At 40.7% G+C, this 14,200-nt stretch overlaps 1 protein-coding gene across 4 annotated transcripts in view; it reads right to left on the reverse strand.

The window, feature by feature from the left end:
* LOC139381175 (sorbin and SH3 domain-containing protein 1) overlaps positions 1-14,200 on the reverse strand; it is a 70,379-nt gene that overhangs the window by 42,280 nt on the left and 13,899 nt on the right. For 2 of the 4 annotated variants that reach the window (XM_071124567.1, XM_071124566.1), the window contains exons 2-4: positions 3,074-3,116; positions 1,655-1,750; positions 848-964 (exon numbers count right to left, since the gene is read on the reverse strand). In XM_071124567.1, coding sequence (XP_070980668.1) covers positions 848-964; positions 1,655-1,688 — 151 coding nt within the window. In that variant the 5' untranslated portion in view covers positions 1,689-1,750; positions 3,074-3,116. Of the gene's footprint in view, positions 1-847; positions 965-1,654; positions 1,976-3,073; positions 3,117-14,200 lie in introns of those variants that run through there. The other 2 variants (XM_071124568.1, XM_071124565.1) reach the window with 2 other exon arrangements.

Here is a 14,200-nt window from a genome sequence, read left to right on the forward strand (position 1 = left end):
GACAAAAAGCTTCCCATAGTGCTTTTCCCGTACATAGATGCTAATATCCCCATGGATAAATAAAATAATGATTCTCCCACAATCTGTGAACTTTGTTATCAGAACAAGGCGCCTATTCAGTGGTCTGTAAAGGCTGTTTGTTCCAATGGCCTTTATATTCAGGCTCGCAAATAAAGCATCTCCCCAAAAGCCTTGGCCAGTCTCCAGCCCAGTTCTAACATGCTGAACGCAACAAACAAGTCCACAGTCAAGGCCCTGGTTCCAAAGTGCAGTGTGGGTAGGTCCGAACAAAAGAGGTCTTTGACGAAACACATGGAAATATGAGCAATCATGGTCAATGATTCTGTGTTGTGCTGGGCAACCAAATATAAATACACTAAAATGTGTCAAGTTCTCACTTTTAATATCAAAACATACTGAAATATGTGTATAAGTGAGCCCAGCGGAACTTCATGAAGTATATAAAACATTTTAAGACTTCTATGAACAGAAAAGCTCGTGAATACAGTGCATTCTTCTCCATATCCATCAATATCACTATGGAAAACAAATGACTAAATAGTCATTAAAGTTAGTGATTCATACTATGACATAATCAATATATTACAATATGCTATTTTGTTAACGGGAACATTTCCTTCCACTTTTAAATAGTTTGTCTCATCAGCTATTTCTCCAGCTAGACATCAGCTCTCTAACCTGACCACTTTCACAGAGCGATGCTAGCGTATCACTCGACTCTGTATTAGAAAGAAAACTCAACATAATATCAGAGATATTAGATATAATGCACATATGATGTAATATCTAAGACTTGAGAGCAGCTGTAGCATTCTGTTTGACTTACTTGGTGCTGTTTCGACGTTGGATTCTTTACTGACACAGTCCTCGTCGTCTATGTGTACCAGAGTGGCCCTCAGAGTCACGACCCCCTTCCCTTTACACACCCTTGTAGGGTCCAGCTCTATAGACAGATAGACAGGTACACGCAAGGATGTTACCACTAGACTGACCTACATTGGATGCCCATAGTCACTCATTCTTCAATGCCAAAATGTGTGAGACAACCTCACAATTCTACACTCTGTTTGAATCTATTCTCAGTAAGCTTCAAATCACACAGCTCTATTGCCTCAGGTCCTGAGGGAATCCATGTTACCTCAATCCCCAAATTATAAAAAATAGAATGTAAATGTCAAATCCAGACCAACACTAATACTCCCCACATCCATATCATTAATTATAATGCTAACACCATCAGTCTGTCATTATATCCAATTAGTACAGCGGTGGTGCAGCGGTCTAAGGCACTGCATCTCAGTGCTAGTGGTGTCACTACAGACACCCTGGTTCGATTCCAGGCTGTATCACAACCGGCCGTGATTGGGAGTCCCATAGGGCGATGCACAATTGGCCCAGCGGTGTCCGGGTTTGGCCGGTGTAGGCCGTCATTGTAAATACGAATTTGTTCTTAACTGACTTGCCTAGTTATATAAAAGTGAAAAAGAGACACTGTATAGTAGCTTACAGTTGTTTAAAGTGAAGGCACATCGTTAGCAAGTGAGTATTGAAAGGAACCTAGAGTACAGGCTGATGAAAGATAAATGAGACGGAGGATTGGAGGTGTGGAGGAGGAGTTAATGAGTGTGTTCACCTGCAGTCGGAATTAGGTCAGGAGAGCCTTTCATGCTTGTCAGAGGGGTGATTCTGACTGCAGACAAACAGCGAGGACCTGAGGAGACCGGAGGAACTACCAAAACAACAGACAGTGTACAGGTGGGGACAAATTGTGAAAAGTGAACAGGGGGAATAGTATACAGTTGCATTGACATGGAGGGGTGTTAGGTGTATTAATTGTCAAAATCAAGGTAGCCCTTTCCTGCAGTCAATGACCAAAAGTGCCCTCTTTGGCCTCATGGGTGGAATGTTATTAATATTTTTCAGAATTTCATAATAAAAAAATATTATTTCGAAAATCCGGTGTCTCTGTCTCAAACAGTTTTGTTATATTTCACTTCAATCTTTTGTGATGTATATAAAGTGTAATATTGGGAACTCAAAATATAATACACTTCAACTCGATATCTGCCATTGTACTGTACAGGTGTCTTCTTTTTTAAAGCCCATAACCATATATGTGAGGTGTATTCTTTGTTTCAAAGTAGATTTGTTTAAGACTACCAAGAATCACTCTGTGTGACCCTGATTTAGCTCACTGCAGTAAAAGCTTAACAAGAGAGAAGCCGTCCCCTCTCACACCCCCTCCATTCGATCCCTGGGTGTAAACAAATGTATTTACCTGAACCTCACCAAGTATGGGGTAAGCCAAATAGTAAACCCCTGTCTTTCTGTATTATACAACAGATTTGAGGGAATTTGGGGCCGATGAGCACTGCAATACTTAACATTGTAGACATTGTAGACAGTTATTACATACACATCATCCTCATGAAAGAAAGGTGAAGTGGAGCTGGAAGACAGATTGCAGAAAGGAGCAGATCGCTGTAACAATGACCTTTGGAAACATAAAGGACAGTGGACCACTGTACTTTTGACTACAGAGAACAGAGCTACAAGTGTACAGTAACAGATGTTACGGACAATTGTTGTTTAACTATTTAAAATGATGTGTAGGCTACATCACATACAGAATGGTGATGAAATCTTACATCTTACCATGTAACTTTCCCTCAGATGAGTAGACAGCATTTGTGTGCCCCTTTCCCCTAAACTGCCAATGCCATAAATGCATGCCATCTCTAACTCCACCCACTCAAACATATGTATGTTAGCCCTCCCTCATAAAATAGCACTTTTGTTGTTGTTCATTGCTTAGTTGATTGACTAGAATGTATGGTTAGTGGTGTAACAATACGATAGGCATATTTCTGGTGTTGATTATGCTGCTTCAATTATCAAAATTAGCTTGATCATTACAGTCAACCAAATGCACAGGCATTGTGATCAAAGGTATAATTGAAGACCCTAAACATCACTAAAGCCTTCTGGGACCACAGAACTGAGCTATGCAGTATAATGAGAGATATGAGAAAAATAAGGGGATGAAACTTACTGTAGGATTGTTCAAATCTCACACTGCCCTCTGTTGGTCAGCCCTGGAACAAAAGAAAGTCAGAGTTATTGTAGAGGAAAGCAGATTTGAGCAAAATACATTAATTTACAGCATAGTAGTCCGTTTTTTTATTGGCCATCATGGGAGACGTTTGAGCAGCAGTTTGTTTCTAGGCAGGAATAGGCTGGGATATAGTCGAAACTGACAGTAATCAGGGATGGCGGAAAATACTTATTTTGACAGGGAATGTGGGACCTCTTATTTGCGCACGCACAATTTATTTATGAGCATAATAGTAAAGGCATGTCATTTAGCTGTAAATGTATTACCTTTAAATATGGTATGAACACAGCCAGGCATGATGTTTTCATCTGATTGTCAAGCGAATCACTTAAAAAAATAGGCTACCTGTGCACGTTTGATCTACTCTATGGTCATGTTATCCTGCTCAGAAGTTGCATGCATCTGACTGATCGCTATAACATACTGTATGATGTGGTTAGCTGATACGTAAAAATACCTATCCAGGTGTTGTAAGTATTTGACATGCGTCAAAGGAAAAGGCAGAGGAAAGCGCATTATAATTGACGTGTCCACTGATGTCCGCATGCGTCACGGTCCTGGAAAGTCATCTTTGCCTACTCAGGCTACTGTTACCTCTGTTTCTGATATTTTTCTGCATATAATTTCCAACATTTGGTAGGCTATTTGTTAGCCAACTTGTCTAGAATTAGATAGGCCTACATGCATCTTCTATTCTGTCATTACCTGCAGACTTAGTAATTTGGAGGACACAGGCAGAGGCCAGTCTTCAAAAAATAGGTTACCTTTGCACGTTCATCCAAAAAATTCCAGCATTCAAACAGTCCACTGTGCACCCGCCAACTTTCCTTCAATTCACAAGTGGCTGAAACTATCTCAACAGAGAAAGCATCCAAGCAGCGAAACAGCGCCCCTCTGTTTAACTAAATGTAGCCCATGCATCTGATGCTGTCTGGAAAAAAAGAGTATGACATGCCACTCTTTTTGGCCAGACAGCATTAGATACATGGGCTACACATACACCGCATTCGTAAAGTATTCATACCACTTCACTTTTTTACACATTTTGGTACGTTATAGCCTTATTCTAAAATGTATTAAATTAAATGTTTTCCTCATCAATCTACACATAATACCCCATAATGACAAAGCAAAAACAGTTTTTTAGAAATGTGCAATATGTGCCATGTAAGAAAGCTAACGTTTAAGTTCCTTGCTCAGAACATAGGAACATATGAAAGCTAGTGGTTCCTTTTAACATGAGTCTTCAATATTCCCAGGTAAAAAGTTTTAGGTTGTAGTTATTATAGGAATTACAGGACTATTTCTCTCTATACCATTTGTATTTCATTAACCTTTGACTATTGGATGTTCTTATAGGCACTTTAGTATTGCCAGTGTAACAGTATAGCTTCCATCCCTCTCCTCGCTCCTACCTGGGCTCGAACCAGGAACACAACGACAACAGCCATCCTCGAGGCAGCGTTACCCATGCAGAGCAAGGGGAACAACCACTCCAAGTCTCAGAGCGAGTGACGTTTGAAACGCTATTAGCGCGCACCCCGCTAACTAGCTAGCCATTTCACATCGGTTACACAAGCCTAATCTCGGGAGTTGATAGGCTTGAAGTCATAAACAGCTGCTGGCAAAACGCACGAAAGTGCTGTTTGAATGAATGCTTACGAGCCTGCTGCTGCCTACCACCGCTCAGTCAGACTGCTCTATCAAATCGTAGACTTAGTTATAAAATAATAACACACAGAAATATGAGCCTTAGGTCATTAATATAGCCGAATCAGGAAATTATCATCTCGAAAACAAGACAATTCTTTCAGTGAAAGACGGAACCGTTCTGTATTTTATCGAACGAGTGGCATCACTAAGTCTAAATATTGCTGTTACATTGCACAACCTTCAACGTTATGTCATAATTACGTAAAATTCTGGCAAATTAGGCGGCCCAAACTGTTGCATATACACTGACTCTGCGTGCAACGAACGCAAGAGAAGTGACACAATTTCACCTGGCTAATATTGCCTGCTAACCTGGAATTATTTTAGCTAAATATGCAGGTTTAAAAATATATGCTTCTGTGTATTGATTTTAAGAAAGGCATTGATGTTTATGGTTAGGTACACATTGGAGCAACGATACGCACCGCATCGATTATATGCAACGCAGGACACGCTAGATAAACTAGTAATATCATCAACCATGTGTAGTTAACTAGTGATTATGATTGATTGATTGATTGTTTTTTATAAGATAAGTTTAATGCTAGCTAGCAACTTACCTTGGATTACTGCATTCGCGTAATAGGCAGTCTCCTCGTGGAGTGCAATATAATCAGGTGGTTAGAGTGTTGGACTAGTTAACTGTAAGGTTGCAAGATTGAATCCCCCGAGCTGACAAGGTAAAAGTCTGTCGTTCTGCCCCTGAACGAGGCAGTTAACCCACCGTTCCTAGGCCGTCATTGAAAATAAGAATGTGTTCTTAACTGACTTGCCTAGTTGAATAAAGATTAAATAAAGGTGTAAAAAAATTACTTGAAATCGGCCCTAATTAATCGGTCATTCCGATTAATCGGTCGACCTCTACACTCTACCATAAAGGCCTGATTGGTGGTGTGCTGCAGAGATGGTTGTCCTTCTGGAAGATTCTCCCATTTCCACAGAGGAACTTATGGTTAAAAGCCAAAGAACCCTTATTCGGCACTATATAGAAGAAAAACAATGTGTGTAGAAAGAGAGGAGAGGGAGAACAGGACATGTGTTAATCTGAGCTGCATCAGTGGAGCATGCAGGAACAAGGCCACATAAAAAGAGGCAGTGAAACACTTCCAGGTTGTCCTCCAATGTACATCGGCAAGAGGACTGATTTAAGAGGCACTCAGAACACTCCCATTTATATTGTCCACTGCAGAAAAGGTTGCAATTGAGTTAAGACGCAAACAGAGAAACATTTGCTCTCTTTCTCCCTCTCGTTTGTTCACACGCTTGCACGTGAACTAGATGTCAACCGATTCATCGGAATGGCGGATTAATTAGGGCCGATTTCAAGTTTTCATAACAATCGGAAATCGGTATTTTTGGACACCGATTTGGGCAATTTTTTTTTTTTTACACCTTTATTTAACTAGGCAAGTCAGTTAAGAACACATTCTTATTTTCAATGACGGCCTAGGCACAGTGGGTTAACTGACTGTTCAGGGGCAGAACGACAGATTTTTACCTTGTCAGCTCCGGGATTCAATCTTGCAACCTTACAGTTAACTAGTCCAACACTCTAACCACCTGCCTCTCATTGCACTCCACGAGGAGCCTGCCTGTTACGCGAATACAGTAAGAAGGAACCACCAGCTTTCATATGTTCTGAGCAAGGAACTTAAACGTTAGCTTTCTTACATGGCACATATTGCACTTTTACTTTCTTCTCCAACACTTTGTTTTTGCATTATTTAAATCAAATTGAACATGTTTCATTATTTATTTGAGGCTAAATTGATTTTTATTTATGTATTATATTAAGTTAAAATAAGTGTTCATTCAGTATTGTTGTAATTGTCATTATCACAAATATATAAATAAATAAATATCGTCCGATTAATCGGTATCAGGTTTTTGGTCCTCCAATAATCGGTATCGGTGTTGAAAAATCATAATCGGTCGACCTCTAACGCGAACCCACGCGCACTGTACACAAACACACACAGACACACAGTTGGGGTTCGATGACATCCTCCTGAAATTAGGGTAAGTCTTTTAAAACACTGAATCATAAATCTCCCTTGCAGACAAAAGAGAAGACGTGAGAGCTAACAGTGTACACTACGCTAGGTAAACACATCAGTGCAGAGATCGTTTTAGTCCTTATTAGGAAGAGGGATGCCTCCGAACAGAGAACGTCAGTAGTCCAACGAGAGAGAGAGAGAGAGAGAGAGAGAGAGAGAGAGAGAGAGAGAGAGAGAGAGAGAGAGAGAGAGAGAGAGAGAGAGAGAGAGAGAGAGAGAGAGAGAGAGAGAGAGAGAGAGAGAGAGAGAGAGAGAGAGAGAGAGAGAGAGAGAGAGAGAGAGAGAGAGAGAGAGAGAGAGAGAGATTTGAGAGAGAGACACAGCAAGAGTGAGAGAGACACAGCAAGAGTGAGAGAGACACAGCAAGAGAGAGAGAGACACAGCAAGAGAGAGAGATAGAGAAAGATTTGAGAGAGAGATAGAGAGAGAAAGATTTGAGAGAGACACAGCAAGAGAGAGAGAGAAAGATTTGAGAGAGAGACAGCAAGAGAGAGAGAGAAAGATGTGAGAGACAGAGAGAGAGAGACACAGCAAGAGAGAGAGAGAGAGAGAGAAAGATTTAAGAGAGAGACAGAGAGAGAGAAAGATTTAAGAGAGAGACAGAGAGAGAGTGAAAGATTTGAGAGAGACAGAGAGAGAGAGACACAGCAAGAGAGAGAGAGAGAGAGAGAAAGATTTTAGAGAGAGACAGAGAGAGAGACACAGCAAGAGAGAGAAATGGAGAAAGATTTGAGAGAGAGACGGGGAGAGAGTGAGAGTGAGGGAGATAAATAAAGCCCCAATAAAGCCCCTTGAATTGAATTGAGAGAGAGAAATACAGAGACAGGTCTAAGCACATCTGTGCAGGGACAGCCAGCAGTGCTCAGGCCAAGATCAACAGGAGACTGCGATAAGCTGTATTCAAGTAAACCTCCAGTACTGAGAATCTCTACCTAAATGCACATTCTCTAGATCTGGACAATTTGAAATGATTTTAGAGCCTATTTAACCTATTTAACACAAATACAGGTAAATTTGCCTCAGTGACATGCACACTGAAGAACAAATAGATATTGTACTAAATTGAGAAACTCAAAACCCAATTCCCACTCAAATTAATTTTGGCAGTCTGTTTAGATGATAAATGATAGTACTCTGCACTCAGATATCTAATGAGAAGTCTGATATAGGTCATTAGCTTAAAGAGGCCATGAGGTGGCTTCCTGACAACTGTTTCCCGCCACACTGTGACATCAGTAAGACCTCTGGACATTGGTCATTCATTAGCTAAACAGGGGGAGGGGGTTGAGTTGGGAGAAAGAGGCTGAAACCTGACAACAGACGAATTGACAAGAATGAATGGATATTTCTGCTGAAGATATGATGAATCCACTGCCATTCTATAATGAGGTAACTTTCATTGCGGTATGTAATTCCCTGCACCAAAGGGACTTCATTACCAATTACTAAAAAAAATAATAATAATTTTATCCAACTCCTACCGCCTCTTGCAGGTAGCTTAGCGGGTAGGTGCTTTGGGCCAGTAACCGAAAAGTTGCGAGATCGAATTCCCAAGCTAACAAGGTTAAAATATATTGTTTTGCCATATATTGTCTGAGCAAGGCAGTTAACCCACTGTTCCCCAGACTAGGTATCCCTCTTTCCCTTTCCTCTTGAGAGAGAATGAACATAGAGCTCTGTTTATTAAAAAAAACAATTTAGTAAGTCACTAAATATGGGCAGATTTTTTTGAAATACAGTACCAGTCGAAAGTTTGGACATACCTAATCATTCAAGGGTTTTTCTTAATTTTTAATAGTGAAGTCATTACAATTATGAAATAACACATATGGAATCATGTAGTAACCAAAAAAAATGTTCAATTTGAGATTCTTCAAAGTTGCCACCCTTTGCCTTGATGGCAGCTTTGCACACTCTTGGCATTCTCTCAACCAGCTTCACTTGGAATGCTTTTTCAACAGCCTTGAAGGGGTTCCCACATATGCTGAGCACTTGTTGGCTGCTTTTCCTTCACTCTGCAGTCCAACTCATCCCAAACCGTCTCAATTGGGTTGAGGTCGGGTGATTGTGCAGACCAGATCATCTGATGCAACACAAACATCTGGGGCTGTATTCACAGACTCTCAATGGCAGTGCAGTCCATAGAATTTTAGTCATTATTATTATTATTCATTATTCACTCCTTCTCTGAAATGCTTTGCTTTATAACATGCATTATGACATCACATAATTCCATGGCAGCAGATTGACTGATTGCATTATGGGTAGTGTAGTCATTATACTGTTTTCCAAATTGGCCTACAAGTGCATACATCATATGCATTGTGACAGCACTGTTAACTGTAGCAACAGGCATTCTACGGTATTTTTGCCTAAAATGAAGGAAATCGAAACAAAATTGCAGGAGCAGACCCTGTCACAAGGTTGTGGCTTATTATAATTTAGCAGTGCTGTTAAGTACTGTAAAGTAGTTTTTGGGGTATCTGTACTTTACTTTACTATTTATATTTTGGACAACTTTTACTTTTACTCCATTACATTCATGAAGAAAAGAATGTACTTTTTACTCTATACATTTTCCCTGAGACCAAAAATTACTCGTTACATATTGAATGCTTAGCAGGACAGGAAAATTTTCCAATTCACGCAATAAACAAGAGAACATCCCTGGTCATCCCTACTGCCTCTAATCTGGCGGACTCACTAAAATGCTTTGTTTGTAAATTATGTCTGAGTGTTTGAGTGTGCCCCTGGCTATCCGTAACTTTAAAAAACAAGAACAATGTGTTATTTGGTTTGCTTAATATAAGGAATTTGAAATAATTTATACTTTTGATATTAAAATATAATAAAGTATATTTTTGCAATTACATTTACTTTTGATATTTAAAGTGGAATTGACAACATTTGATCTACTTTGCAAATATGAAACAAGCAGACAATCATAATATCAGTAAAAAAATGTCAAATTCCCAGTTTATGCTGCAAAACCAACTTTGAGGTTTTAAAAATAGGTTATATTTGACTTAAAATTCCATGATGTACAGTAAGGCATTGTTGGCAGAAGAGATGGATGCAGTTCAATGCATGATTAATATAATTCACAAATAGATTTCTTGGTAGTCCAAAAAATATTGCTACCAGGTTGTATATCATAGCTGGCCTGGTACATTGTTTGCTGCCTTCACCCATTCGGGATGCACTATTTCAGTTTCAATGACTCAATATTTTGGACAAACAGATGAATGTAACTAAGACTGGGAATGTCAATACAATCAATCTAGCAAGGACAATGATCACAAGTCAGTCATAACATGGCTAATAGGCTAGCATGTCTATTTCTGTAGCTCTTATTTAGAAAGCTAAAAACACAGAGCCTACCATTAGCTAGCTAGCTGCTGGGAGGATGTTATGTCATTAGAGGAGTGGTTGAGTGATCGACTTTTCCCCCTCATATCGTTTTTCTGTATGGCTACAGCTAGATGCAGGTGTCATTTGGTTACTAAGCAAAAAAATGGAATCGGTTTGCCAGCTAGCTGAACGACTATTATCCAATTAGCATATCTCTTGCGTTTGTAAATTGACTCTGGCTATCTACTCTGATTTCAGAGCACTCTCATCTGTGTGTGCCAGAGCGCAGAATAACTGATGAATTTACTAACGTGTACAACACCCACTGAATATGACCGGTGTCAAAGAAAAAAAAAGTAACAGTTAGTCACGAAAGAGAACATGTAAACAGTTGCTACTGCCTGTAAACACACATTCTAGTTCAACGTGAATGATAGCAGGCCCATGTGGCAAATGGCTTATTTGCATGAAGGCCTACAGTAGCTCTGATTGGCTATGGCGCACCGGTCTGTCTAGACTCCGGTCCTGGACGAGAAAGATGTTCTTATTAGGTTTTATTTGCTGCAGTGTCTATTAATTGTCTATACGCACGGCCGCTTTCCCACTTTATAGTGCTATAAAATGTTCACAAATGCCTTACTATACGTCATTGACAAACATCCTAAGAATTTATGAAAACATGAAAATTAACATATATAAGTGCTCGCATGTCAGAAAATGTACAAAAAAGTGTAATATTCTTCCTCAAGTAGTATTTTACTGGGTGACTTTCACTTTTACTTGAGAATTTTCTGTTAAGGTATCTTTACTTTTACTCAAGTAAGACAATTGGGTACTTTTTCCACCACAATCATTTAGATTACATATTTACATTACATTACTTGTGTTAAACAATTTCAGTCCCTACAGGATTTTGCTGAAATTTGTTGTGATATTTGCGGCAATTCTGTCATTTTGCATGGCAATATGCAGATGATTTTGTCCAATTTGTCCCGAAAATGTGCTGATGAGGGAAAGGTTTGTTAAAGTATGTCTTGATTGTGTCATGCCCTGATCTGTTTCACCTGTCCTTGTGCTTGTCTCCACCCCCTCCAGATGTCGTCATCATCCCCAGTGTATTTATCCCTGTGTTTTCTGTCTCTCTGTGCCAGTTCATCTTGTTTGCCAAGTCAACCAGCGTTTATTTTCTTAGCTTCTATTTTTCCCAATCTCTGTTTTTCCTAGTCCTCCTGGTTTTGACCCTTGCCTGTCCTGACACCGAACCCACCTGCCTGACCATTCTTCCTGCCCTGACCTCGAGCCTGCCTAACGCCTTGTACTGTTTGGACTCGGACCTGGTTACTGATCCCCTGCCTGTCCTGACCTCGAGACTGTCTAATGCCTTGTACTGTTTGGACTCTGAACTGGTTTATGAACTCTCGCCTGTACCCGACCTGCCTTTTGCCTACACCTTGTGTTATAATAAATATCGGCGCTCAACCATCTGCCTCCTGTGTCTGCATATGGGTCTCGCCTTGTGCCCTTATAGATTGAACCATATTATGCAGTAAATGTGCCATGAAATTGTGAGCCCTCTTTCTGTACGGCGGTGATGGATCAGTTTTGTGCGATAATACCGCAATGAGTTGACTGTTTTATGAGGAAATAGTGGGTTGATTGGTCAAATTTGAAAGCTCTCACATAATATGTGGGAGATTGTTGATTTTGCAAAAAATAATTGCAATCGCAGGATCCTGGAGGGACTGCAAATTGACATTTACATTCCATATGTTTATACAGTGGGGTCTGAAGTTATTTACACCCTTGATAAATATGTGGAAAAATGACTGTATAGAATAAATAATTTTAAAGTATTTGGACATCTTAGTGGATTAGACTATTTCAGACACACCCATTGCTGTCAGGTGTATGACATTGAGTACACAGCCATGCAATCTCCATAGACAAACATTGCCTGTAGAATGGCTCGTACTGAAGAGCTCGGTGACTTTCAACGTGGTGCCTCCCGGGTGGCGCAGTGGTTAAGGGCGCTGTACTGCAGCGCCAGCTGTGCCATCAGAGTCCCTGGGTTCGCGTCCAGGCTCTGTCGTAACCGGCCGCGACCGGGAGGTCCGTGGGGCGACGCACAATTGGCCTAGCATCGTCCGGGTTAGGGAGGGCTTGGTCGGTAGGGATGTCCTTGTCTCATCGCGCACCAGCGACTCCTGTGGCGTGCCGGGCGCAGTGCGCGCTAACCAAGGTTGCCAGGTGCACGGTGTAGCCTCCGACACATTGGTGTGGCTGGCTTCCGGGTTGGATGCGCGCTGTGTTAAGAAGCAGTGCGGCTGGTTGGGTTGTGTATCGGAGGACGCATGACTTTCAACCTTCGTCTCTCCCGAGCCCGTACGGGAGTTGTGGCGATGAGACAAGATAGTAGCTACTACAACAATTGGATACCACGAAATTGGGGAGAAAAAGGGGTACAAATTATATATAAAAAAAATTAAAAAGACTTTCAACGTGGCACAGTCATAGGATGCCACCTTTCCAACAAGTCAGTTTGTCAAATTTCTGCCCTGCTAGGGCTGCCCCGGGTTGCTGTTATTGTGAAGTGGAAACATCTAGAAGCAACAACGGCTCAGCCGTGAAGTGAAAGGCCACACAAGCTGGCATGCCAGCAACAAATGCTGACACTACACATCCAAGTATAGTAAAAGGGGCACAAGAAATAAGAAAACCCATCAAAACAAAGGAGAAAACATCATTGCTTTTTGAAAAGATTTGAAAATATTTTTTTAAAGATAACGTTTTTTAAATGATAGATTACTCTCCATAAGGTGTGATTCAGGACTAACAGAGAAAGTCTTATTCATTATACAGTAAATATTATCAGCAGAGGTTCCACAGCACAGAGAGCTACCCTTCAGCAGAACCTTTTTCAAAACCAAGAATCATCTCAAAGCCGGAGCAAGTTGTGTAGATAGATAAGATGCTTGGAAGATGTCATGTGACAAACTCATCCCTATTATAATATTTAAGGAGCCCAACACAACTGCTTCTGGTGAATTTCCCATTTTAGAAGAGAACATTGTTTGCCAAAGGAGTACATGCCACTGTGTATATATACTTATGGTTGTAGAAAAGACATACAGGAAAAACACATCTTCTGCATCACTTCAATTTTTCCATCACTAGATATGTTCTAGGGTGTTTTCAACACTCACTTTAAGTACACACACTTCCCTTAAAACCCTCTCCTAAAAATAGGCATTTCGAAAAGACACAAAACTCTGCAAAAACATCACATTAGGATCACAGCTTACCAACAAGATTATTTGCAAACCAGATCAACCAGCCTTGAGTAGGTAGCTCTCTCAGACAGTCACAACAGCCTACAAGACTCCAGACAGTCCCTCTTTAAGATCTCTCTCTCTCCTCAGTCTTCTGAGACTAACTGGGTGAGGTGATACGGACTGGCCCCTGCACCCTCTGCTTTAGGTGCCCAGTTCTGACCTTGAACCAGACCAACAAGGGGGTCTGGTTGCTTTCAGCACAAGGCGTACCCAGATGGACCCGTCATCGCATGCCACCTGGGAATGTGGCACCCACTCAACAGCTGCAACAGATAATTTCAAAACATTTGGGCCCTCATCCAAATCCAGTCCATGCAACATAGACTGGACATTACAAGATGTTTGGAATTATATACTGGACAATCCTTGGGCTTGACTCACAAGCTCCCTTACTGATACACTGGTCAGTCATACTGTGTCATTTCACTAAGTTCATTATCAACAACTATGGTCTCATTAAACTGTAAAACTGTATGGTGATTAATAGTCGAGAGGAATGTGATACTAGTAGTATGTACTGTGGCAAGAAGAAGTACATGAACCCTTTGGAATTAGCTGGGTTTCTGCATAAATTGGTCATAAAATTTGATCTGATCTTCATCTTAGTCACA

The sequence above is a fragment of the Oncorhynchus clarkii genome, chromosome 23, assembly GCF_045791955.1.
Source record: "Oncorhynchus clarkii lewisi isolate Uvic-CL-2024 chromosome 23, UVic_Ocla_1.0, whole genome shotgun sequence".
In the NCBI taxonomy this organism is placed as follows: domain Eukaryota; kingdom Metazoa; phylum Chordata; class Actinopteri; order Salmoniformes; family Salmonidae; genus Oncorhynchus; species Oncorhynchus clarkii.